The following is a 27,048-nucleotide window of genomic DNA, read 5'->3' as shown; positions in this document are numbered from 1 at the left end:
GGGCGGGGGGGCCCCCCTCCCCCCCCCCCCCCCGAGTGCACAAATTTTTGTGCACCGGGCCAGTTGTTAAACTATAAAGTGATGTAACGTTTCTGAAAAGTGTAGTGGGGCGGGGAACACTGGTGGTAACAGGAACACCGACCCGTCTCTCCTTTCAAATTTTTGTGCACCGGGCCTCTAGTTAAACTATAAAGTGATGTAACGTTTCTGAAAAGTGTAGTGGGGCGGGGAACACTGGTGGTAACAGGAACACCGACCCGGCTTCTCTCCTTTAGGACTATGCCAAGCCCCTGATGTTCTAATGCACCCTGAGACGTAAGGGATTGCGCAAACACACTGGACTGTGGTACTATTTCCCAGAGGCTTCTGGCTAGACTAGGGTTTGGGAAACATGAAATTACTAGTTCTGTAAGCTAACAATGGTCTCATGTGGGCAATTTCACGTGAACAGCCCCTTCCGGAGACTGGTTGGAGGCCCCTCCCTCGCTCGTTGGAGCGAAGCCGCTGCCTGTGGGGACTGTGCTGCATGGGTTGTGTTTTCACCCTGGTGATCAGCGTATCAGAGACACCTATGCACGGTCGATAAATAACGTGTAAAGGCTTCCACCAAACAGGTCTCTGAAGCCTGGCAAGGACTGTGACCCCCAGTAATGGTGGAAGATGGAAACAGGTTTTCCAAGGAGAACGAAACGTCAGGGGCTTAGAGCACGGGCTCCCTGACACGCAAAGGCCTCTGGGAGCTCTGTGTGCCCGTTACCTCTGGGCCTCTGACCTGGCGGCGGACCTGGTGGTGGCCCCCAAGGGCTCTTCCTCTTCCTCCTCCTCCTCCTCCTCCTCCTCGGACTCCTGGTCTTTCCTGTCCTCAGTGGCTTCAGAAACCGACTTCTGGCGTTTCCTTTCTGGTTCCGAGGATTCTGCTCAAAGAGAAGAGTCACACCTGGATTGTACAATTCCCAACGTGCTTCCCAGGCCAGAGCCCGGAGTTCAGAGCGTGGGGTGTTAGGGACCTGCAGGCAGAAGTGGTTTTCCATTTCCTCTGGGTTTCGGCGCTTGCGACTCACAACTGTTTAGCTTAGTCTCAAACACATTTGGGAGAGTTTACTTAGGCAGTGCACAGCCAGCGTTCATGCACACTTCACGCGGACTCAGAGCATCTGGGACGTACCACTTCTGACACGGGATTAGAGCCGGTTCACACGTATTTATGTAACATTAATACCAGCTGTGCCCCACCGGAGTTTTCTCACCCCAAGAGAAACTCAGAAGGGCGGTGTTGAGGTGGGAAGGCTCTGCAACCGAGCACTCGCTGGGAACGTACCGGCATCGTCGGACGAGGTGAGAGAACGCTTGGGCTTCCTTCCTCGCCGCCGTGCACCTGCCACCGTTCTCTCGTCACCATCATCCTAGAAGCAATTATGTTAGAGTTGAAAGGGTGGTCCGCTAAGCATTTACTGAGTTTATCTCTAAAGGCCATGTCTTGATAAGAAAATCAACACTTACGTTGCTTCCACTTCTTTCTTGCAGGGCACCTGGTTCTTTACTGGACTCATCTTCAAGAAAAGGAAAACCTCCACATTAATACTTCATCAGTGTAACAATTAAATGGCAACAGTCTGGCCTGTGGTCTATGAATACACCAGTGCTGATGAATGAATTTTCAAACAATTCATGTTTTGTATGAGCCAAGCAAAGTCCAAGTCGCAACGGCTGGCACATATGGATGTGAGTCACGACACTGAAGGTTTGTCACTAATAAGCTCTGTGATCTGGGCAAATTCCTGAAGCCTAGTGTTTTCAGCTGTAGGATGAGGAGTTGGGTTAGACCACCTTTATGGTCCCTTTCAGCTCAAAGGCTCTAAACCCAGAAAGGGAGGAGGGGGGGCCATGGAGGGGTCCCCTAAGGGCACCAGGAACTGTGGTCAGGATTGCAGACTCCACTGGAATCTCAATGTAACTCTGTAAATATTACAATCCCATTATATAGTTAGAAAAAACGAGGCTCCAGTAACTTCATTTAAGCAATCTGTTCATCACATAACTGAGAAATTGGGTGATAGCTGGAATTCTTTGATTCCAAATACTTACATTATGGTAACTAAAAAAAATTAAAAAATATTTTAAGACACTATTAGTTTGTATAAGCCTATTCTTCATGTATTTGTTTTCTGTAGGTATTATAACTTCCTGTGTCTTGGTAAGAAAAATGAATTTTAGAGTTTAGTTTGATACACTATCTTCCAATAGCTAGATTATGGGATCCTCGTAAGACGCTCCACAACCCAGACACTTATCAGTGATGGGACCATAGCAGTTGCCCTTCTCTGCAGTCAACAGACAAGCACACATGGAAGAGCTGAATCAAGAAAAGGGCCCACAGAGGAATCCGCTCTAAACTGGTCATCATTACCCCGATTCAGAACACCACTGCTAAACAACCCCAAACACAATCACACAGCTTACACTGGAATCCTTAAAGGGCATTCAAGTTATAAAAACCCTTGATATATGGATTTAAAATATTGTAATATTGTGAATAAAAATTGGCTAAAAGCCAAGCATAAGCAGAATCTCCTTTTTAAAACAAACAAGCAAACATTAATCTTCCAAGAGATAAGAAAAACTAAAGTATGACCACAGATCACATGTGTTAAGTGTAGAGAAACTTACATTCTCCATTTGCTTGACCTTGGTGATCAAAATACATCCCCTCCTGATTTGACCATGCTGCTCATTTGACCCAAAATAGCTGCCACACCCATCTTTTTGCCTATGTCGAACCTACAAAACCCCCTAGTGGCTCTTCTTGCTTTTATGTAAAAATTGTTAGACCATGAAATGAATATATACACATTGTAAAAAATTCTGGAAAATGTAGGCAACAGTAACAAAAAACATGGAATGTGCCCATCATCCCAGCATCCGGAGCTAATCACCATCAACAGTTGGAACCAGGACACAAATACTTGAAACAATTTTATCACTTGCATCCTGGCTTTGACATTGCAAAAGCTGCTTTCGAAATTCTTCTTCTGAGAACAATAGGCTCTTGGTAGCAGTGCCCAGCCCCGAGGCTGGTTCACTTCTCCTGGACACATGTCCAATAAGTTATGGTTTGCACATGGCAAAGTGCCTTCCCTAGTTTGCGTTTTCCTGCCTTCATGCTCCTCTCTGAAGGCTTCCCAGACTTCTAAAACCAAGAATGGCTCAGATCACAGGGAAAGCCAAGAGGCACAGTCTCTCATGGCTGTAAGGACAGCTGTCTTCTCCAAGGAGGCCACCCAGTCCAGTGAGAAACCATGAAACTGTAAAGCTACCCCTGCAGCAGCCTCGTGCCTTTCTTACATCACACAGAGCAACACTGTAGGTACACACCTGCTTGCATTACTTTCGGTTTGCCACCAGGGGGAGACTGTTCTACCTAAATTTAAACAAACAAAACATTGAAGTCAGCATTTGTCATCAGCACATAGAGAGAAGGTTTAGGACCTCCATTTAAATAGACAGAACATTTGGGTCCTATTTTCTGCAGGGGATGAAGAACACCAAGTGAACATAATGCCATGCTTTTATCGGGGCTGCCACAGCCTCCTCCCCGGCCACTCCCCTCCCCGGCACTGGAGGACACGCAGCATAGCCCACTGTTAATAGTCCCCAACCCCCGTGACCAGCTCGCACACTGAGAAATGCATTCACATGTGCCTCTTTGGTTCTGTTGTCTTACAATAATTCTATGGTACCCTAGGAAATGGACTCTCAAAGGGCCATGTGGCTGGCCCCATGTCATGGCCTGAGAGTAAGGGGCAGAGCTGAGGCCCAAATCCCACTGCCCTTTGTTAGTTCAGTGGACATGTCTGTCCTTCTGATGATGCTGTCACCAAAACTCATGCAGTGGAATCTGGATTCAATGATCTCGTTGGGCATATGTCTCAGGGTCAAAGATAAAGAAGCCACTATCTAAAAACTATGCAATACAGTGAATTTCTGCATTTTAATTAAGAGTGACCACAGAAGGCAAGTTCCTAGAAAATTTTTATGTAACCAAACTCTCACGTGAGGAAGGAAGCAGACTGAAGAACCAACAATGCTGATGTGAAAATATTAGCAATCAGATAGTAGTTGAATGGTTATTCAATATTTTCTTTGAGAAAGCCTTTTAAAGCTTTTCAAATATTAGACGCTGCGGTATACCCTTTCTAGGTCAAGAGCAAACGTGAAGAGTTCTCATCTTTTGCAATTACTTACAGTGACAACGCTGGTATCTGCTTTGCAGTCTTCTTCTAAAAAATGCAAAAACAAATCTCATTTAGAAAATCAGTTTGAAAATGTCTTGTGTGAACTACAAACACACCAAGTACCCACTTGTTTTTAATGCTGTTTCCACAGGGTGTTTCCGAGGTCTTCCTCTCTTCCTTTTAATGATCACTGGCTGGTCTTCCTAAGGGGAAAAGGAAAAAATATATATTCATTTTACCTGCCATTACACAGATCATATGTCATTTTCTCAAAACGAGAGTTAGGGTTCCTTCCGAAAGGTCTCCGATCCTGGCTCTGTCACGTAAGAGACACAGGACGTTGGGCTCAGCACTGCTTTTCTCAGTGCTGTCCCCTCACCTCAAACACAGTCACTGCAGCTCGAACTCTCAGTTGTGAGAATTCTGAGATAACGAGACAATGCCAGTAGGCGCTTGGTGTTTAACTTTCACTTCTGAATAAGTATGCACACCCATTTACATTCGGGTCTGGTCCAGTCACTTGTGACCACACGTTATTCCTTATAAAGAAGAAAGGAGGCCACTGAATTTCTCATATAGAGTATGAGAAAACAGAAAGAATGATTAAAAAGTCCGGCAAACTAGGCAACGGTTATCTAGAAGGCCTGGCGGGGGCTCAGGCTGTTTCCCTGGATTCATAGGCCTGTCCCAGGCCACTGCGGTTCTGTGCCCCACTGGGCTCTCTGCAAATCCGAATGGAGAGGGAGCGAGCAGCCTCCCAGGAGCCTCTGTCGGGCCTCGAGAATCTGGTCCCCGTGGGACCCCGCACACCTGCTGCTGCTGTTCCCATTCTGTCCTGCCCAGACCCCGGGCGCAGCAACACTTGCACTCTGGCCTGCACTGCTGTGTGGGTAGCTGTGCTGAGCTGCCTGTGAGGTACCTGAGTGGCCGTGAGGACGGCTCTGGGCTGATCCTGTGCGGCTGTGATAGAAATAGGCCTCATATAAATGTTTGGGTTAAATGAAGGTGAAGAGAACATAATGAATCAAAATGACACAGATAAAACGGCACCTCCTGTAGTTAAAAAAAACAAACCCTGCTTCTTCAACTCCTTCAAAAGAAAATTGAGGTAACAGCATTTTATTTGTTTTTAGTCCTTAAGTAAATGGGAACAACAAGTATGAAAGCTGTCCTCACTCACCTCCTGAGACTTAGAGTTGTCATCATCATTCTGCTCTGTCTTCTCGCCAGCAGCTTCGCCACCGCTATACTCATCTGCAGAAATAGCAGAGCTCCGTCAGCTGGGGACCAGGGTCCGCCTCACCGCCGACCCCACCCAGGGGACCACACAGCCCTGCCACACACGCACTCCACTCTCAGGCCCAGGCCTCCACAGTTAAGAAGCCAGAGTCTGGTTAGCTGGTAAGCAGCACATTTTGGGTAGCACAGGATCCAAATCAGAAACGATGCCCACACCCCAAAAATATTAAGCAGGCGTGTGACCTGATTGTCAAGGGGGAACGAGTGGCGAGTGCCGTTTCTGTTGGGGATGCCTGGCCCCAGATGCTGCTGCCTGAACAGTTAATCTCCTCTCAGCACATTTCATCTCAGCAGACGGCCCCTCACCTCGCTCCTCCATGGCCCGAGCGGCAGCGGTGCGCGTGCCGGGACTGGTTTTAGATGACTCTTCCGAATCCCCAGAGCTCTCTTCCTGCAGAGGAGTTGAACAAGATAAGAAATGCTTTTAACAAACTCATCCATTTAGCCTCCCAAAGTTTTCCCTTTTTATTTTAAAAACAATTCCACAGTGATCTTTTAGAATAGTCTGTTGTAAACTGTTTTAAAAAAGGAACAATTGTTGCTACCAGTGAAAGTATAAAAAGGATACAAATTTTGAAGACCGAAGGACATGAGATAAGGTTCAAGTATAAAGCACCAAGGCTGCCAGTTTTCTCCCTGCAAAATGGAAATCGCTCTTCTCCCTCACCCTTGACTTGGTGTTTTCAAGAGAAAATGCAGGAGAACAGGAACTTGAAATAAATTTAATGAAATAAAAATAAAAAATAAAGTGCACCTTTTGTTTCTTTTTGGGGCCTAAAAAACATATCTTTGATAATACAGTGATTATTATTAGAGATTCATAAAGGAAAAGGGGTACTGGAAGGAAAATATGTACGTGCTCACTCTGCAGGAACGGGGTCACTCCTGACATTTAAACTAGTGTGTGGAAAGGTACCTTCGCATCCCGTGGCTCAGCTTCAGAGTGTCGCCTCCGTGCCGCTTCTATTTTGGAATCCGGGGCATCTGAATTATCGTCTGAAAATCAGTTTGGACAGAATCACAAAGGGATAAAAGCTAAATGGGAAATGAAACGCTTGGTTCTGTTTTAGGATAGTCTGAGGCTTCTTTCTGGGGCTTGTGCTTCAGAGATGCTAGGTATTCTAAATGTATGTATAATGTCATGTGATTTGAACACTGAACACTGGCCTTGAGAAAGCCAAAAAAATAAATACTAATATAAAAATCCACAAATGCTCAATAACACCACAAACACAGCAGTTCTATGGAAAGGGCTTAGGGCATGTGGATACTCCACCTTCCTGAAGGAGTTTCCCATGAGGTGCAGTTAGTGATGAAGACCATGGGCGTGGCTGGGAATCTCTCAGGATCTTATTTTCTTTATTTATGAAATGGTGATAATACCTAACACATAGTTATTGTGAATGTGTATATTACCATGGATAATAACTAGATATAGTATGAACTGAATAATTGTAAAATAGTTATGTTCCCTGCCAAAGAAAGAAAAGTATTTATCCATTCTTTCTCACATATTTGGTGCATGGATTCATACACATTGAAAGGAAATTAATTAGAAGAAATATTTTAATATCGCTATTCGTCCTTTCTCTATAATAGAAGTGTCAACCAAATTCACGATTGAAGAAGCCAGGTGAGCACAATGGCAGTGGCAGGAGCCTCTCCTGCCTCCCAGGCAGCACTAAGGGGCAGCGAGCAGGCAGTTGGTAAGGAGAGAGGGCTCCTGGACTGCAAGAGGGATGTCTGACTGCAGGCCAACATCCCCCAAGGGGTCCCGAACTGCGAGAGGGCGCAGGCCAGGTCGAGGGACCCCACTGGTGCACGATTGGGGCAGGGAGAGACGTGGGAGGTTGGCCAGCTGGGGAGGGACCGCAGGAGGGCCCCAGGGCGTGCACAGATAAAACGGCACCTCCTGTAGTTAAAAAAAACAAACCCTACTTCTTCAACTCCTTCAAAAGAAAATTGAGGTAGGTCCCGATTGACCAGACCCTAGCAGCAAGCTTACCTACTGGTCGGAGCATCTTCCCCCTGGTGGTCAGTGCACATCACAGAGAGCGGTTGAGCGGCCTTAGCATATCATTAGCATATTATGCTTTGATTGGTTGAATGGCTGACCGGTCGACTGGACACTTAGCATATTAGGCTTTTATTATGTAGGATTTTTAAACTGCCATTGTGTGTCATATGTACTGGCTGGTCGGTCTCACGCATCTACTAGTCAACGTTTATTTTTAAATTGCCAGAGCGCGTCAGACGTACCGGCTGGTCGGTCAGTCTGATGGACGGACGTACGGTTGGTCACTTAGCCTTTTATGTAAATAGATAAGTGTTTACTGAACTTGTACTTTGTGTCAGGTATTTATAAATATAAAAGGCTAATATGCAAAGTATCCCCATGGGAGTTCGACCAGGAGCCGATCGCTCGCTATGACATGCGCTGACGACCAGGGGGTGGCGTGGAATGAAGGAAAGCCCCGTCCAGCAGCCAGAGGCCCTGATCAGCCCTAATCGCCGGCCAGGCCTACCCATGCATGAATTTTGTGCATTGGGCCTCTAGTTAAAGTATAAAAATCTCTGCACTGCCCAGTAATGGTAGCCACTAGCCACATGGGGCTCCTGAAATTTAAAGTAATTAAATTGGAACACAATAAAAAATTCAATCTTTCATTTACATGGACCACATTCAAGTGCACGGCTAGTAGACACTGTCCTAGACAAAACAAACATAGCACATTTTCCTGCTGGACGGCACTGCCACAGACCAGGAGGAAGCCAACAAGGCACAGAAGGGCCATTAGGTGCCTTTACTCTAGTGCTTCACTAGCTCTGTGGGGCACTGGTTTATGATCTAAAATAAGGAATTTCGTGGTGCCTGGCTGGGCCTCAGGCCCAGGCTGCAGGAGTCGAGGGACCCCACTGGTGCACGATTGGGGCAGGGAGAGACGTGGGAGGTTGGCCAGCTGGGGAGGGACCGCAGGAGGGCCCCAGGGCGTGCACAGATAAAACGGCACCTCCTGTAGTTAAAAAAAACAAACCCTACTTCTTCAACTCCTTCAAAAGAAAATTGAGGTAGGTCCCGATTGACCAGACCCTAGCAGCAAGCTTACCTACTGGTCGGAGCATCTTCCCCCTGGTGGTCAGTGCACATCACAGAGAGCGGTTGAGCGGCCTTAGCATATCATTAGCATATTATGCTTTGATTGGTTGAATGGCTGACCGGTCGACTGGACACTTAGCATATTAGGCTTTTATTATGTAGGATTTTTAAACTGCCATTGTGTGTCATATGTACTGGCTGGTCGGTCTCACGCATCTACTAGTCAACGTTTATTTTTAAATTGCCAGAGCGCGTCAGACGTACCGGCTGGTCGGTCAGTCTGATGGACGGACGTACGGTTGGTCACTTAGCCTTTTATGTAAATAGATAAGTGTTTACTGAACTTGTACTTTGTGTCAGGTATTTATAAATATAAAAGGCTAATATGCAAAGTATCCCCATGGGAGTTCGACCAGGAGCCGATCGCTCGCTATGACATGCGCTGACGACCAGGGGGTGGCGTGGAATGAAGGAAAGCCCCGTCCAGCAGCCAGAGGCCCTGATCAGCCCTAATCGCCGGCCAGGCCTACCCATGCATGAATTTTGTGCATTGGGCCTCTAGTTAAAGTATAAAAATCTCTGCACTGCCCAGTAATGGTAGCCACTAGCCACATGGGGCTCCTGAAATTTAAAGTAATTAAATTGGAACACAATAAAAAATTCAATCTTTCATTTACATGGACCACATTCAAGTGCACGGCTAGTAGACACTGTCCTAGACAAAACAAACATAGCACATTTTCCTGCTGGACGGCACTGCCACAGACCAGGAGGAAGCCAACAAGGCACAGAAGGGCCATTAGGTGCCTTTACTCTAGTGCTTCACTAGCTCTGTGGGGCACTGGTTTATGATCTAAAATAAGGAATTTCGTGGTGCCTGGCTGGGCCTCAGGCCCAGGCTGCAGGAGTCCCAGGGGCTGGGTCTCCTCAGCAGACAATCTGGACCAAGTCCATAAAAGACCCTTCAGGCGTCAAGCTGGTCTGGAAACAAACTAGACTCGAGCTGGGAAGTAAACAACTACAATTCATCCGTGAACATACGGGCTTGATTTAAAAATCCGTGTACATGTGGACCCAGGCAATTCAAACCACGTTCTTCTAGGTCAACTGTATTTTTGATCCTTGGTTGGGAATCTGTGTATACGGAGGGCTGACCTAAGTTACACTCAGATTTTCTACTGTGCAGGCGGTCAGGGTCCCTACCCCTCGTTCTGTTCAAGGGTCAACTGTACCACCCTCTAGAATTTTCTGCTCTTAGCCCACTATTTCACATGTGAAAATAACATGATTTTCAAATATGCCTGAAACAAGGACATGTATGTTCTAAGTACCCAGTTCGTCTTCTGAGGAGGGGTAGTGCTTCTTCCTTTTCCTCCCACGCGTATTCCTTTCGTTCTCCTCCACCTGGAATTTAGAATGACCCTGTTAAAGGCACCTGGATTTGCATCCTGCCCACTGAAATGCGGCACATTAACTTCTAGCCTTCAGAATATAATTTCATATAAATGTAAAAGTCTAGAATAACACTTTCGGCATCTAGATTTGGATTAGTCTAAGCTTGAGTCTTTTCTTTTTTTCAATTCGAGTATAAATCTACATGAAATATCAAACCTGTCTCTGGTTACATACTATACTTCAACAGTTCTAAAATACATTTACAAAGCATTTCTCATGTTGCCATCTCTGCAATCAAGCTATGCGTGACGATCGATGGCACGTAACGAACTAACTGGTGTTTCTCTCCCCTCAGTGGCCCATGAAAGGGCAGATGAGAGGCAGGACATTAAAAGAGATTCTTGAGTGTGAACAGGGACATGTCCAAGTCACCCTGGGGTCTGTCCAATTACCTGAGCACCACCTGAGCAGACACAGATCACAGTGATATGGAGAACTCTCAACCCTCCCCTTTATTTTTGACATATACACCGAGTGAAGCCTCTGCGCCCAGGTGAAAACACTCTATAAAACACGAAATCCCCAAGTGTCTTATAAAACCCACCTCTGTAGGATCTGCTTCAGCACCTTGACCCCGTCCGGCTTCTGTGCTGTCATCTCTAGCACTGGAAATCTCTGAGCAATAAACACAACAAAGAAAAACAACCTTAAATACCACCTGAGCAGACACAGATCACAGTGATATGGAGAACTCTCAACCCTCCCCTTTATTTTTGACATATACACCGAGTGAAGCCTCTGCGCCCAGGTGAAAACACTCTATAAAACACGAAATCCCCAAGTGTCTTATAAAACCCACCTCTGTAGGATCTGCTTCAGCACCTTGACCCCGTCCGGCTTCTGTGCTGTCATCTCTAGCACTGGAAATCTCTGAGCAATAAACACAAAAAAGAAAAACCTTAAATATTTATCCATCCCAGTACCTACTGTAGGGGTGAGTATGGCAGGGGAAGGAAAGAGGAGGAGACTTTGCAGACGACGTGGCGGGACCCTCCAGGCACCGCCAGGGAGGCCCAGGACTTCCATTTCCAGATGTGAGCCAAGGGGGTTCAGGGAGGGAAGAGGACCCCTGACTTCACAGCCACCCTCCTGGCTCCGGCAGCAGCACAGCATGAGTGCCCAAGGAGAACAGGCATCACTTCTCAGTCATCAGGTTAGCGAACACCCAAACCACAGGATAATTAAACATGGGAGAAGGCGTGGGGTGAGAACTGAAAAGCCACCGGGGACGATTTGGCTCATTCAGTCAAGTGGAGGAGGTGTCTCTCCCACCCACAGCTGGAGGGACAGGTGCACTCACTGCACATGCACTGGGAAACAGGCAGGATCACGCGCAGGGACCCTCTGTAATGGGAGAAGTGACAAAAACCTAACGGAGCAAAAAAGTAAGAACTGGCCTATTCACACTCGGAATACTAAAGAGCAGCCGAAGAAAAGTAACTAGAGTAGACACATGGACAGGACAACCTTTCAGAATACAGTGCTGCCGAACAAACGTGGTGGAGTTTCTGCAATGAGATACCCTCTTCCTAAAGCTCGCACCATAGGCTACGTACTGTGTGTGAGAACATATACAGTGAATACAGAGTGGTGGGTCCCTGTGGGGTAGATAAAAGGAGATTGGGATTGGGATGGTATAATGTAGATTCAACTGTATCTATAACATTTTTAAAAAAGCATCTGAAGCAAATATACTAAACTTTAAGTTATGACAAAATTAGGTGATGGGTACGTGGATTTATAATTATTGCTGCTTTCTGCTGGTTTGAAATATGGTGTAACACGCTATAAAATAGCTATAGAAAAAAAAAATAGCTGTAGTGAGGATTAAGACCACTTTCCCCATTCTTGGATACAGAATGAACAAAATCTATAGGAACAAACCGAACTCTGTGTTCTGTTGGAAAAGAGAATTATCCCTCTGGAGTTGGCAGCCTTCCCCGTCATGAAGTCATGAAGTGAGGGCCCACCCCTGGGAGAGACCGACATAAAGGTGACAGCCCTGATCCATAAGGAACTAACCCAGCCAACCCTCGGCTCAGAATTCTCCTGCAATGCAGACCACAGGGGACTGCATGTCCGTATGTGCACGGGAACGGAGCCCAACATGAGGTCACTCGCAAGTTGTAGTGCTCCAGGCACCACTTACACACTGCATGCTGCACGGCCTTGACTAAGCCCCTGGGCCTCTTGGGCCTCACTTTCCTCAACTCCCGATGTGGTGCCACCAACGTTCACCTGACTGCATTACCTTAATTCAATGAGAGGAGACCTAGGGGTACTTGCCCCAGGGCCTGGCACACAGCAAGCACTTAACAATTGTCATTGTAGCTGCTAGTAAAATGACTACTAGGAAATTAGTTAACTTACCTTCTTTGTTATGAGACTTGCTGTGAACGTCTTCATTTGTTCTTGAGCCTGAATTTTCGACCTAAATATACAATAGGAAAGTTGCTGTGGTTAGTCTGAGAAGTCTGGGAGGCAGAAGGGAAAGAAGGGGATGAGCATCATCTGCTGTTAGTGGGGACGCCGAGAGGGGCTGGGATGCGTGCTCTTTTCATTTTCACCTGGAAGTTCAAGAGCACAGAGCATCTTCCTCTGGAGGAAGGTCCCGATTAACAGTTACCATTCTACCGTGCTTATTCTCCTTGCCTTTAAAATTATTGCTGCAAAAGTTTAAGAAAGAAAACATCCCTGAATTCTGATTTCTCTTCCCATCCAACGATCCCTCTTGATTTTTTTTCCCTTTACTTAAAATGCTAAAGGATTCTGTTGTTCTGTCATAAGATTTCCCTTTGGCAAATCTTGTCAACTACACCTTTTGTTTCTCTCTTTACTGAGGGGAAGTTTCAGAATAGCCTACAACATTCAAAATCCAATATTAGAAAGGATGGCTGTGCCTGGATGGGGAGGCAGCTGCCGGGACGCAGGGATTCAGGGAAACTCTGAGGTCGGACGGGGCACATGCTGGGAGCTCACAGTCGCCTGCTAGCTCTGCAGGGAAAGCCTGAACCAAACCGAGTGGGCTTCTCCTTCCTTCTCACTCAGCAGCCTGTGCACAAGCTTCCTGCTCCAAACGGGGTGTTTCCACAGGGTGAGGGCCCTGCGGCCACAGGGGGCTGGGAAAGATCATGGCTGCCTCCAGGGTGCGTTTTACGGTGTTCACTCCTGGTATGATCTCAGGGCACAAAAGGGATTATGAGCCACATGTGAAAAAAAAGTATATACGGCCATTACAGTTTGGTATTTTCAGAAAAACTGTACTAAAACATAAAGTCAACTTTAGTTCTCAAAAATATGTTGTGTCCACAACACTGTGATTAATGACCGCCACAAACCAACTTGCAACACAGCAACAACTGATGGAAAGGCCAGTTCTCTGGCATTTCCTTAGCATTCACGCCCCAGGTGAGCATTCTAGTCTCAGCAATCTGGGCAGCCTTCCACTTCCTTTTATTTCATGACACTGGCCTACATTCAGTGCTGAAAATTCAGAGTGACTTTTTTTTTTTTTTTGAGGAAAACAACTATATTTCATGACATCAGTGGATATAGTTGGACGTGAAAAAGGACAAGTAAATATTTTGGTCAGGTGAACTCGAGAGGAGAGCATGCTACCAATGGCCTCCTGTCTCCTAAAGTAATGCACAGGACAGGCCTACCCCATGGCTCTCAAACACTAACCCAAAACCACCCCAACCATGAGGAAAACCAGCTGTCACAGAGACTCACCTTCAGTGATGCCTTCACCGACCCAGACTCCCTCTGCTGTTCAGCTGTTCAAAACAACAGTGAGAAATAAGGAAGCTGAGTACTGTGCCTGAACCACAAAGAAACAACTCAGATGTTCAGAGCAGTTAGGCAGGGCTATGATGCTATGCGCCTGGCTGCCTCTGTGAATTATAAAACTCTGACCACTTACTCTCTATGGTCCACGTTCTATCAGAACATCCACAGAAATGGAAGCCGCCGGCCTCTTTACTGTGATGGCAGTGTCCCTAACTCACCCCCTGATCTCATGGCCAAGGACCTGAGGCTCGGAGGAGACCTCCACTGACGGGCAGGCACTCAGATGTTCAGAGCAGTTAGGCAGGGCTATGATGCTATGCGCCTGGCTGCCTCTGTGAATTATAAAACTCTGACCACTTACTCTCTATGGTCCATGTTCTATCAGAACATCCACAGAAATGGAAGCCGCTGGCCTCTTGACTGCAATGGCAGTGTCCCTAACTCACCCCCGATCTCATGGCCGAGGACCTGAGGCTCGGAGGAGACCTCCACGGACGGGCAGGTTGCAGTGTGAAGCTGGTTCATCAAATGAAAAGTTAGGTCCTCACCATGGAACAGCAAAGGTCTATTTATATTCTTTGGAAACTTGAAGTACAAGGTCTACTGCTTCTACTCAACATGACAGAACACACATTTTTCTTTCAAACAACTTCCTTTTACGTAAGTAGATCTCTTACTGAATCATACCCAGACACAGTGATCTGAAATAACTGGGAACAAAGGACTTCAGAACCTCCAAAGTGTTCTTTTTTAAAAAAAATATTTTGTATTGATTTTTACAGAGAGAGGAAGGGAGAGGGAGAGGGAAAGAGAAACACGGATGTGTGATCCATCGGCTGCCTCCTGCAAGCCCCCCACTTGGGAATCAAGCCTGCAACTTGGGCATGTGCCCTGGGAATCGAACCAGCAAACTTCTGGTGCATGGGAGGACGCCCAACCGACTGAGCCACACCGGCCAGGGCTCAGTTTTCTTACTTGGTAAATGTCAAGAGGTATAATCCACACAACAAAAGCTCTCCAGGGTCCTCAATGAGTTTTAAGAGTGTAGAGAAGTTCTGGACCAGTGTGTGGTGCTGCCCTAATCCTTCCTGACACAGGGCATGCACTCTCCTAAGAAGACTGCAGTGGCCACTGATGACTGTGGTGTGGACAGGTTGGAAGGTTCTGCAAGCTGGGAGCAGATTCGCGGAGTCACCAGGGTCCAGATCGGGGGTTAGAGAGGTAGGCGCACGGCAGCAGACCTGCCTTTTGGAAATGAGCTGTGATAAACAGCTTCAGCCCCTAGGAGGGCAGGGAGGTGCAGAGACACATTTTGGGGATGGAGCAAGAGCTTGCTCAAAGCTACTTTCTGTTTGCCACAATGATTGGAGCTATCACATTGAAACAGTTGCTTCCTATGAAAATGACTGGCACTTCATAAGGAAAGGTTTATGTTAAAAATGAAATTTCTCTATCTTAAAAAGCGCAAGGCAAATTCATATAACTTGTCAGCATATTGTGATGAATTGGCTACTGATTCTAAGCCGCAATGAAAGGTACAACCACATGCAAGGGAAAATGATGCAAACACCTGCTGAAAGGAGCTTACCTACTCCAGTCGGCTTTCTCCCACGTGGACTTTCTGACGGTGCTGGAGTTGCATGAGTTGTCTCTTCCACTGCTGGTACAAATGTCTAAAAAGTCCAAAGTGCCATAAAAACATAACTTAGCTGTGGTTTTTATAACAAGAAGGCAAGACTAACCTCGAGGGATATAAAAAAACCACCCAGAATTTTGTAACAATATAAAAGTCTACTTTCAAGTCTGCAAAACTTCAAAATGAATACATGTCGGCTTTTACAAACAACAAAAAAAAACAAAACGAAAAATCAATCTAATTTCATATTTCACCCATCAATGGCTCTCCTCCTGCTTTAAATTAAAACTCTAACTTAGTTCAACACTAAGGCTCTTCCTGACCGGCACCGCTCCCACTCGCGAGGCCGGGACCTCGAGACCACTGCAGTACTCGGATTCACCACGGGCCCTTCCCTCTGTGCCTACAACAGGCTTCCCTGACTGGCAGGCTTTTTGTTCTTTCTCTGGTGAACTTCTACTCTACTTGCAAAATTCCAACGCAAGCTCCCATGTCCTCCTTCGAGCCCTCCTGCCTGCCTACCACTGCCCTGCTCACTGCTACCTCGTCACACCGGGAGGGCGCTTCGGGAGCAGGCTGAAAAGGGGATACAGCGACTAAAGTATGTAAACCACAAAGGCCATGAGAAACCAGATTTCTTCTAAGTATGATGGAAAGCCACTGGAAATCTTAAGCAGGGTAATGGCATGACCTAATTTATGTTTTTCAAGCTAGCTCCCAGGGCTGTGCTAATCAGAGCAGGGCTGGAGAGGAAGAAAGTTAGCAGGGACCCACTGAAGCAGGGCTGAGACTAGGGCAGTAACTGCAGAACCAGAAACAGATGGACTCCAGTTACACTCTGGACGGGAGCCTATGAGAACTGGCCATGGATTAAACGTGGGTGACTCGGGTTTCTGGTTGGAGCAAACGGAACTGATGATAGCCCTACATTCAGGGATGATGGAGGCTCTTGGCTCCCCACCACAGGATGTAACATTAACCATACTTGAGTGTCTTAAGTTCAGTGAGACACAGCTTACGTGTCTGTGTGTACATAGGGTGAAACGGTACGGACACCACTTACAGCTCAGTGCAGTTGAACCATCAGCCATACCTCAGTCCTCAAGGTGGCTTTCAAATCCAATCCTCCCAAAACATCCGATGGAGACTCTTCGCTGCCTAATGAAATTCAAAGCCATTAAACCAATGTAAGAACTTGCTTGCAAAATACATCCTGAACCAAAAGGAAACAGAAGGTTCTTATCTAGCACACTGCGCCACTTTGCTGTTTTATTTGGCAGTCAATAGAAAATGATAAAAAGGAATATGTATGAAAATTACCCGAGGAAATGCATGGGTCATTTAAGTTTTTGTGGAGACGGTAAAATTGTTTCTTGCTCTTAGGAGGGCTGCCCAGAAAGAGTGACGCAGTATATTATCTGTGGAGACATCTATTCCCAAGTGTTTTTCTACAGCGATCTGGCTCCCCATTTTATACAACAGAAAGCTGAGCTTCAGAGGTAGTGTTTTCTACAGGCACCCAAGTCCCATGCAAGTTACGTAAGTTCTATGACCCCAGTTGCCCATTTGTAAAATGGGTGATAAAAGAGTACTGATTTCACAGGGCTGATGTAAGGTGTCCGTTTGGATGGACAAGGAACCTGAACTGAAGGTCAGGGCGGTTTAGTAACCTGCAGCTTCCAGTCCCTCAGCCTCCTGCCTCTGCCCTGTGTGTCCATGAGAAATGAGTCTGAGGCTTTGAGCTTTTGAACACAAGTTCCTCTTGGAGAGGCTTGATAACTGAGTTTGATAAATTATTTTGTGACATTCTGGAACCAAAACCATGTTTTGGAAGGTTGCTGTAAATGGGCTCAACATACAATCATCTGTGTAAAATGCTAAAATTTGCCATTAGAGAGATTCTCACCTTTGTCACCCAAATTTTCTTCAGGAGAAACAGCGACCGCGAGGGCTCCTTCCTTCTGGGATGGCTTCACCACGCCATCTCCTGTTTTCTCAGCTGGTGCCTGAATACTCTTGATGGGCAAGTCCTGCTCACATGCGGCTGCTGGCAGAACCGCACTGCAGACATCCGGAAGGACGGAGTGGGCAGGAGTGGCATCGGGTCCTTGGCCATGAATACGTGCAGTGGTGGTGGTGGGGTCCTGCTGGGCAGGAGGAAGAGACGGCTGCTCCACTGCAGTGTCTCTGCCCTGTGGCCCGCCCTCAGCCATTTCAGCACCGGCTTTCCCTGCTGTCACAGAGTGGGCACTGATGGAGGAGCCCTCCGCCGTCTTCCCAGGCGTTTGCTCTGGTCTCAGGCTTGCAGGCTCGTCAGCACTCCTCTCCAAGTCCCTCCCTGCCGAAGGGCTGGCTGTACTGCTGTCCCCTGTCGTCTCTGCCTCGGGGCTCAAGGGTATTCTCTTCTTTCCCGACTGGCCTCCCCCTGCAGAGAGTGCGCTGACTGGCACCCCGTCCCGCCTCTCCTCGGGGCTCACTGCTTTTCCTCCTGGGAGTGGCCCGGGGCACTGACAGTTGTTCTCAGCAATGAGGCTGGGCATGGGGGCCTCACACTTGCTCACCTTTGCAGCAGACTGGCCCCCCGTCCCTTCTGGGTGGCCTGCAGTTAGCGGAGTCTCCCCATGCCCGTCCAGGCCAGCGAGGATCAGCGTGCATTCAGCTGTGCTGGTGGAGATGAGGGCGGCCTCACTCACATCCTCCGCCCCTGCGGTGGCAGGCCGGTCTTCATCCCGCAGCCCAGCACCCCTCATGACCGCTTCCCGGCCTTCGGAGGTGCTTGTGGAAATTGCAGTGGTGTCGCTTACCTCCTCAGCTGGTGTGGCCGAGGGGCGGACTTGCTCCCGAGGGATGGCACTGGACACGGGGCCCTCACAGTCCTCCACTGAGCTGGTGGAGATGACCGCGCTCCCATCCTTCTCCTCCATGGCCGGGCCAGGCTGCTCACCTCCACTCTCTGCAGCGACCCCGGCAATGCAGGCCTCGCAGCCCTCGGCCACGCTGGTGGAGATGAGGGCACACTCGTCCTTCTCCTCCTTGCTGGTGGAGGCGAGAGGGCTCTCGGCCTTCGTGGGTGCACTGGGCATGGGCACCTCAAAGTCGTCGGTGCTGGCCAGCATGGGGCCGGTGGCTCTTCCTCCAACCGCTGTGACCGGCTGCTGGCTGCCAGCGCCCAGGATGGTGCTTGCGCTGGAGACAGGCACTTCACACTCTTCCCCGAGGCTGGTGGAAATCATGGCGCACTCGTCCTTCTCCTCCTCTCCCACAACAGCGAGCGGGCTCTCCTCTCCCGAAGCCGCACTGGGCATGGGGGCCTCGAACTCCTCCCTGCTGACCCCGGTGCCTTCCGCACCTTCTTCAGCCCTCAGAGAACTGGGATGACCCACCCCGTCCATCCTGGCGCTCAGCTGCACGGTGCAATCACTCATCGTGCTGGTGGAAATCACCAGGCCCATGCCTCGATTCTGGTTGGTAATGTTGTCACTGGCGGTGGCAGCCACACGGCCATCGCACTCCTCACTCTCCACAGAGGTGATGGCACCTTCATCTTCTTTCTCCCTGGGCGATGTGTGATGAACTTCCCGTTCTGGGCCTGCAGCAGATACCAGTCTCTCGTGACTGCCCCCCACCAGGCCAGTGGAAATAGCGGTCTCTTCGACGTGGTCTTTTCTGGCCAGCGGACTGTCGCTCTGACCTGAAGCTGCACTTGTCATGGGCCCCTCACACCCTTCAGGCCCCAGTGCCGCCCCAGTCTTTGCCGAAGCCACACTGGTCACGCTGCTTTCCACGATCCCCTTTGCACTGGAGCAGATCTCTGTGTCTTTCATCTCCTTGTCTGCGGCACTCATGCTGTCGACGTTACTTTCATGGGCGCTGACGGTGGCCCCGGCCTCAGCCGCCGCATGCCCCACTGCAGTCCCGATCTGAGCATCCCCTTCCTCTGCACTCTCACACACGGGCACCCCTTCACTCTCCTCTATCCCCGTGCAGGCGGAGGCATGTCCAATCTCGTTGCCTCTTCCAGTGCTAGTCACCACACCCTCCCCTTCCTCATCCTCCTCTTTGGCACCCGTGCTGGTGACAATGTCTTCATCGTCACCAGGACCGGCAGCGACCAATGGCACGTTGGTGGCTTCTTTGGCTGCGGTGCTGCCCGTCGCACTCTGTCCATTCTCTTCTGATTCACAGCTTAGAGCAAAGCCTTCACTGCCCTCCTCCGAGCCTGTGCAGCTGGCTGGCCCCTCTGTGTCTTCCGTGATCCCTGTGCTGGTGACGGCGCTCTCCCCCTCTGCCCCGTCATTCACAGACCCCCCTCCCTCTTGGGGGGCACTGGCTCCTGGTGGCGTGTCATTGTTGGCCAGGACCTCTGCTGCACCCGTCACCAGGCGCTCCTCCTGGGGCCCAGCTCCAGTGACCGCGCAAGCCGCCATGCCTCCGCTTCCCCTTTCTGCTCCTGTACATGTCACAGTTCCCTCGGGTTCCTTTTTGGGGCCCACTCTCGTCACAGTTCTCTCTCCACTGCTCAAGGATCTCTCCCGCAGTTCTGTCCCAGCACTGGTTACGGCCCCGTCGCTCTCGCCTTCCCCAGTGAAAGTCACAGTCCCCCTGACTCTTTCTGAGTCTCGACTGGAAGAACCTTCGCATTTCCCTTCGGAGCCCGCGCTGGTCACAGCATCATCCTTCTCTTCCGTCATAGCACAGTTGACACTGTCATTGACTGTGGCTGCCTGGGCAGCTGCTGGGTCTGCGGCTGGCTCTCCAGATCTGGCCAGAGCACACTCCCCACTCTCTCCCTCCTTGGTGCTGGTGAGGAAGGTCTCGCTCTCTGAGAAGCCCTCCGTCACCACAGCCCCACCTTCTTCTGCTGCGGCGAACACGGTGGCTGGGCTGGCATGGGCCCTGGCGTGCAGGGCGTTGGTTCTGGAGCCCCTTGTGAGGCCATTGTCTGCCTCGATGCTTGTGCAAGGCAGCGCCACCTCCCCCTCGACTGCTTCTGAAGTGGTTGTGGCAGCCCTGGTGTTTACAGGATTCAAGGTCATGCCTTTGTCCTTCCCTTCAGTGCTGGTGGCGAGAGAAGGCTTTGCCCCATCCTCAGCTTTCCTATTCCTTTGGTGTGAAATGGAGGAAGCAGTGCTACCTCCTGCACTAGTGTCTACCTCACTGTTTTCCTTCCTTCTTGCAACAACTGTTAGGTGTTCTACTTCACTTGGGCCTCTACTGTGCTTAAGTTCACCGGTTTGAGCATCTTTTTCGGTACTCATGCTCACACCAGGGACAACAGCGAGCCCATCCTTTCTGCCACTTTCTGCTGCAGTTCTAACCATCTGCTTTGAGGTAGGCTCTGCACTCAAGGCGCTTTCTCTCCTGGACTCATCCATCAAGCCGCCTTCTTTGCTAACATTCTCATGTCCCACAATCATGTCTGTTAACTTGCTACCAAGAGGTACGTTTACTTTCCCTTGTTTACTATGCAGTGTGGTGGCCTGGGACCCTTCTGGAATGTGTCTTTTGCTATCTAGGCTCGCTTTTGCTGGCATATCTGGTGTGGAAAGTGCTCCACCTTCTTTGCTGTGACTTGACCTCAGGACTTCCGATTCTCTCACCAACAAGCTCTGCTGCAGGAGACCCGAGTGGTCCCCCAGGCAGGTGCTGCCCGAGCCACCGTCTGAAACAGGTCTTCTGTCGCCTACAGGAACATCTGCACCATGGGGTTGTTTCTGAGGCACAGCAATCACAGGACTTAAGGACAGCGATGGGTCCAAATTTGTGGAATGTTCATGAACAGCACCTCCTTGAGCAACACGCTCCTCAGTGGGTCTTGGGTGCTTCACAGTCTTTTGTGCCCGGCCATTTTCTGCTGGGACACGAGGCACCATTCTGTGACCAGCCTCTGAGTCCACACTGGTTTCATGGGTTCCTGGCTGAGGGGGATCCCTCTCCCCGGGACTCAGCTTGGACACAGTACTTTGGACGTGCGCTTTCTTGGTCCCGGCACTTTTATGGTTTGTGTGCTTTTCAGAATTACTAGCAGCCACTGTTCCACGTTCGGGTTTACAGGCGGGAGCAGCTTTTGCATCTCCTGTGGATGTTCTTAACTCATCCTTTAGGACCGTGGCTGTGGCTTTTGGTTTCATCACATTTTCAAGGCCGGTGTCTTGCTGAGAACCGCTGCTGCTGCTCTCTGGGGTTTTCGATACTTCCAGTGCGTTTCCGACAGCAGGCTCCATGTCGGTCTCCATTGGCTCTTGCCCGGGGATCAGTGTGGCATCGCCTCCTCTTTTTGGTCGCTGAAGGGAGGAACTACTGGGAGTGCCTGCAGCATTGGCTGCCAATTTCTCTTCTCCTTTGGTCATTTCTTGGGATGAGCTGCCTCTTCGATTTTCACACACCCTTCTACTCAGTTTCTTTTCCATGACTGAGCTATTCCCTCTGGCCTTTTCATGATTACTGTCAACTTCTTTCCCATCCTTGTCATCGGATTTGCTTTCTTCCTTCTTCCTCACGTCCTTACTACTGTGCTTTGCGCTTCTGCTCTTGTGCCCATCTGATAACCTCCTCTCCAGTCTGGAGGAGCCTGACTCCCTCTCCCCCTTGTGTTTGTCCTTTGCCAGCAGCGGCTTTGCTCGGTGACCGGAGTCCTTCTGTGCACCGTGGGCCAAGGATGCCGCACCCTCAGCTGCAGGGTCAGCACCGGCCTCCTCGGATCTGTCCTCGGCTTTAGACTTCCGCTGTCTGTCTGGGTCACTGTCTTCTGTGTTCCTCTCCTTATCTGATTTGGAAGTGGTTGTCTGTCTTGTGACACCTTCTTGTGATTCTATGTCACTGACTTTTAATGGCTTGCCTTGACTTTTTGATTTTGACTTGAGCGCAGGTCTTTCATCTAACAAGCTCTTGGTTCTTCGCTTCTCCTTGGGAACAGCCTCTTCAGGTTTGGAACTGCTATCTAAATGAGTCGAGTCCATGTCACCCTTATCCTCTGAGCAACTTTCACTTCTTCTCTGTAATGGGGTTCCATGTTGCTTGGAACTCAGAGAATCTTTCTGAATTTTAGAATCACCTGATCTTCTCGATTTGTGCTCTGCCTTAGTTTTCTCTGTCAACAGGTGTTTCTCCTTTTTGCTGTTTTCTTTACGCACATTCTCATCTGTTTTTATAATATATTCAGAAACTGGCTTTCCATCTTTGCCTAAAATTGACAATTTCCTTTCATTCCTATGTTTATTCTTCCGTTCAGCTTTGTCATCCGCAGAAAGCTTAGGTTGTTGGCTTTGCTTTTGAACACTGTCCTCCCCTTTGACCCCTTTCTCAGGGGGGTGGGGCTCGGTCTCATCGCCTGCTTTATGCGCACTCTCCCCTTTATGTTTATGCTTCACAGACAACTTGTCTTCAGAGAGAGTTTTCTCTTTCTCAGGCTTCTCCTTGAAGGACTTTGTCTCTTTCTTAGGGAGGTTCTTCACATGCTGTGTTTCAGAATCCTCCTTCCTAACATGCTTTTCACTTTTCAGGGTGCCTTTCTGTTTCGGGGGTTCTTCTGTGACCATTTCTGAGCGCTCTGCTTGCTTTTTCCCATCACGCGCATCCATCTCCTCCTGTGCCCCTTCCACCACCACAGGAGCAGAGGTCCGCCGTTTGTGTTCTTTTTCCACTCTGGACTCATTTTTGCTTTCATCAGCTGAATGCAAACACTCTGAGAGTCTCCGGGTAGGTTTACTTGCTTCACTTTTTGTATGAACATGCTTCAAATCCTTGGAAGAAGACACCTTTTCCTTTTCACAATGCTGTAAGAAAATAAAGGTTCAAATATAAGAAATACTAGAGTCCATTTTTGTATCAAATTTAACACCTGGGTGCATTTCATGTGCTGAGTGGTCACATATTTTATACCCTACTTAGTCTGTGCAAGCAGCCTGTGGTTGGGATTATTAATTTCATTTTTGCACGAGGAAACTGGAACTCAGCATGACTCAGTAAGCTCATACCCGGGCAACGCGTTCAGAGCGGTCTAAAACAGGGGTGGGCAAACTTTTTGACTCGAGGGCCACAATGGGTTCTTAAACTGGACCGGAGGGCCGGAACAAAAGCATGGATGGAGTGTTTGTGTGAACTAATATAAATTCAAAATAAACATCATTACATAAAAGGGTTCGGTCTTTTTTTTTTTAGTTTTATTCATTTCAAAAGGGCCGGATCCTTGCCCACGGCTGCTCTAGAGTGATGCTTTCTTAATGCAAATAACTCACCTGCATTATTCATTTCAAACGGGCCGGATCCGGCCCGCGGGCCGTAGTTTGCCCACGGCTGGTCTAAAATCTAGTACTTTCCCCCTACACCGCAGGCACCTTCACAGAGACTAGCTGCTTCTCCAGAGCTGTCCATGTATGTAGGCCTTCTTTAACTCTCAACCACTACAGTCCACCAATGCCCAGTGGTCATTAATAAATATAAAATGAGTGGATGACAATCCAATGTTCTTTTCAGTCCAAAAGCATTTGTAGCCAATTAAAAAACTTTATACTAAAATAAAAGTTTCCAACATTTTAGTTTAGACACCAGAAGTTTTTCTTATTTAAACGATGGGCTGAAGTTCTCAGAAAGATCTCTGTGCCTCTGGGTCAGCTTACCATGGCATCTCCTTACAATTTAACACAAAGATTAACGTACTTCTACTAACATAGGGACCAGGATATAGCAAGATCTTAAAAAATACTTTAAAAATTAAATACCTCAAAGAAAAAACTAAAAGGGATTTCATCAACCTAATTTTACCTTAAGTTCTAACAAATTAATGTGAATAAAATTTTGGGATCATTTTCCAAAGAAATTTATCACAAAATAAAATTAAATATTTTTTAAAGTGACATTAAAATATCTGAATATACTTAAATATGCCTCAAATTTATAAATAAAGAAATCAAGAATATTTACTGGCTGTGAATAAGTAATCACTAAATTATTAGTTTTTCCCCTGGGAAGTGTTAAGATAATTCATCTATAGAATTATAAGTAAGGATTTAAAACCAATAAAAGCAAAAGTTTATCCCAAGAAAATAATCCAAACAGGGGAAGAAATGTATTCATTGCCCATATTTTTACAATTTAAAATGATTAAATCTCAGAAACATCTAAGTGCTCGACTATAAGGAAATGTTTACATTATGGTCTATCCGTTCAATATACACTATGCTACCAGTAAATATAATACTTAGGAAGCTTATAAGGTAAGATAAAATAAGAGTGAATGGTAAAAACATTATGCAAGAATACATCCACACTACAAAATTATGTGCATATATGGATGAGAAACAAAAGAGAACAGGTGCTTTGTTATGGGGGAGGGATTTTATTCATTCCCCTTTTCTTCTACGTTATTGTAACTGGCAATTTTGTTATTGCCAATATAAGAAATGGGGTGGGTGGGAGAGGGAGGAGTAGAAAAGTAGCTACTATCTAGATATAAGATCACATGAATCAACTTGCCGAAATGAGGAATTCAGACCATAATGGGAATTCAGACCATAATAGGATGTGAGGGATTTTTTATTTAACTTGGAAAAGATCAATTGTATTTCTAAGTGTTACTTCAAAGGATGGAAGTATCTAACAAAAGAGCATTGAAAATGGGCTTATTAATCAAGACACACCTCACTTGTTTTGAGTGTTTCTTTGGAATCTTCTTCTGCTTGCTGTTTCTTTTTAGAATTCTCTTCAACATTCCTATGTAGGGGGAAAAAGTCAAAATAAAACTTTGAAATGTAAGAAATTTTCAGGAAGGTTAAAAAAAAAGTGCTTAGCTTCCCTTTTGTATAAACACTTGATCCATAAATGGAGACTTGTTATGTTTCAACTGAAATGCTATTCTTGCCCTAGCCGGTTTGGCTCAGAGTGTGGGCCTGCGGACTGAAAGGTCCTGGGTTCAATTCAGGTCAAGGGTACATGCCCGGGTTGGGGCTCCATCACCAGTAGGGGTCATGCAGGAGGCAGCTGATCAATGGTTCTCTCTCATCATTGATGTTTCTATCTCTCTCTCTCCCCCTCTCCCTTCCTCTCTGAAATCAATAAAAATATATTTAAAAAAAATAAAGACTTTTTTAAGAAATGCAATTCTTAGTCAACAGAGAACACAATCCAAATGTGATGTGGAACACTCTTGGAACACTTACACAGGAAAATATAATGGACACAGAAATTCCTGAATTGCTGCTTGAAACTGAATATGTTATGATCTATAATTACATATTGAAAGTCTTACTATTTTTTTAGTAAACAGGGTAGTCTTATTTGTACAGGTCAATAGGAATGAGGTATTAGCAATTTGAGAGCTAACTCTCTCACAGATTTTTGCAAATAACTGACTTAGGTGTCTTGAAGTCTCTTATTTGTACAGGTCAATAGGAATGAGGTATTAGCAAATTGAGAGCTAACTCACAGATTTTTGCAAATTACTGACTTAGGTGTCTTGAAGTCGTAAAAAATTCACATGATTGCATCGTAATGGCACAGCAAATTGTAGCCCATGGCTCACATGACGCTGGAGCCACTCTGCCTCTTCAGCTTTCTAATTCTTACAGAATTAACTATGATAATGCAGTATTACAAAAGAATTTGGGTCAGACCTCTGGTTTATGGGGAGAAGCATGGAATACTGGTGAAGCGGGTCGCTGGAAAGACGGGAAAGTGAAGGCCATCAGTGTAAGTGGTTCCTGAATGTTCAAAAGGGAGACACTTCCTGAGTCCATCAAGAGCGTCCATAAGCCCTCTGAAACTCTAGGGACAACTGTTTGTTTATTCACATGTATTTTTCCGGGGAGAAAGTCCAAAGCTTCTATCAGATTATCAAAAAGATCTGGGCCCCCTCCACCCCCAGAGATTATTAAGATGAACACTTGGAAATATTATAGATATTAGCACACTGAATTAGGATACTAAAAACAAAACTCCCAGGTCTTTAACAAGCATGCAACAACATACACACTCAAGTCTGGCTCTTCACTGTCACTTTCAATGCCTTGCTTCTGAAAGCATGCTGAGAGAATGTTACAATGGGACCGTGGCCAGGTAAAATATGTACCTTGAATCTTTTTTTCTTTTTATGCTTAAGGCTACTTTTTTCTCTAAAACTTTCCGTTCTTTAAGGACTTCTTTAATTCTGGGGGCTTTAGGTTCCAAACTCTTTGCTGATGATTCTTCTAAATCCACACTACTTTTGCCTAGGAAAGAAAGGAATTTATAAGGGATTTCACAACAGTTCTAAACAGTGTAATAATTATTTTTCATTAAAATTTTATAATCAGTGTGAAAATGCAAAATGGCTTTAAAATCAAGTTGTGCTGGAATACAAATAATATTTTAGATGGAGATGACGTCTTTTATTTCAAGTGCTTACATAGGGATGGGCAAGAGTATTAATAACAACAACAATAATACAACAATGAACAGTAATATAAGAATAAACTGTGTTTCAGGTACTCATAGCTGTAAACCCACCTTTGCCCAACCTCCTATATGTGTAATATACAAATACAGAGTCAGTGACAAGAGGAAGT

At 47.1% G+C, this 27,048-nt stretch overlaps 1 protein-coding gene across 1 annotated transcript in view; it reads right to left on the bottom strand.

The window, feature by feature from the left end:
* The window catches only part of BOD1L1 (biorientation of chromosomes in cell division 1-like 1), a 42,771-nt gene that overhangs the window by 4,896 nt on the left and 10,827 nt on the right, over nucleotides 1-27,048 (bottom strand). The window contains exons 7-24 of the mRNA XM_014549314.1: nucleotides 26,574-26,712; nucleotides 25,147-25,219; nucleotides 17,415-23,283; nucleotides 16,602-16,666; nucleotides 15,461-15,545; nucleotides 13,816-13,859; nucleotides 12,454-12,514; nucleotides 10,883-10,953; nucleotides 9,960-10,032; nucleotides 6,448-6,527; nucleotides 5,838-5,922; nucleotides 5,413-5,486; nucleotides 4,360-4,435; nucleotides 4,243-4,277; nucleotides 3,373-3,418; nucleotides 1,501-1,550; nucleotides 1,319-1,403; nucleotides 758-914 (exon numbers count right to left, since the gene is read on the bottom strand). Of these exons, the coding sequence (XP_014404800.1) occupies nucleotides 758-914; nucleotides 1,319-1,403; nucleotides 1,501-1,550; nucleotides 3,373-3,418; nucleotides 4,243-4,277; nucleotides 4,360-4,435; nucleotides 5,413-5,486; nucleotides 5,838-5,922; nucleotides 6,448-6,527; nucleotides 9,960-10,032; nucleotides 10,883-10,953; nucleotides 12,454-12,514; nucleotides 13,816-13,859; nucleotides 15,461-15,545; nucleotides 16,602-16,666; nucleotides 17,415-23,283; nucleotides 25,147-25,219; nucleotides 26,574-26,712 (7,168 nt within the window). The remainder of the gene's footprint in view (nucleotides 1-757; nucleotides 915-1,318; nucleotides 1,404-1,500; nucleotides 1,551-3,372; nucleotides 3,419-4,242; nucleotides 4,278-4,359; nucleotides 4,436-5,412; nucleotides 5,487-5,837; nucleotides 5,923-6,447; nucleotides 6,528-9,959; nucleotides 10,033-10,882; nucleotides 10,954-12,453; nucleotides 12,515-13,815; nucleotides 13,860-15,460; nucleotides 15,546-16,601; nucleotides 16,667-17,414; nucleotides 23,284-25,146; nucleotides 25,220-26,573; nucleotides 26,713-27,048) is intronic.

The sequence above is a fragment of the Myotis brandtii genome, unplaced genomic scaffold (genome assembly GCF_000412655.1).
Source record: "Myotis brandtii unplaced genomic scaffold, ASM41265v1 scaffold547, whole genome shotgun sequence".
NCBI lineage: Eukaryota > Metazoa > Chordata > Mammalia > Chiroptera > Vespertilionidae > Myotis > Myotis brandtii.
This window is presented reverse-complemented; position numbering and strand designations above follow the sequence as displayed.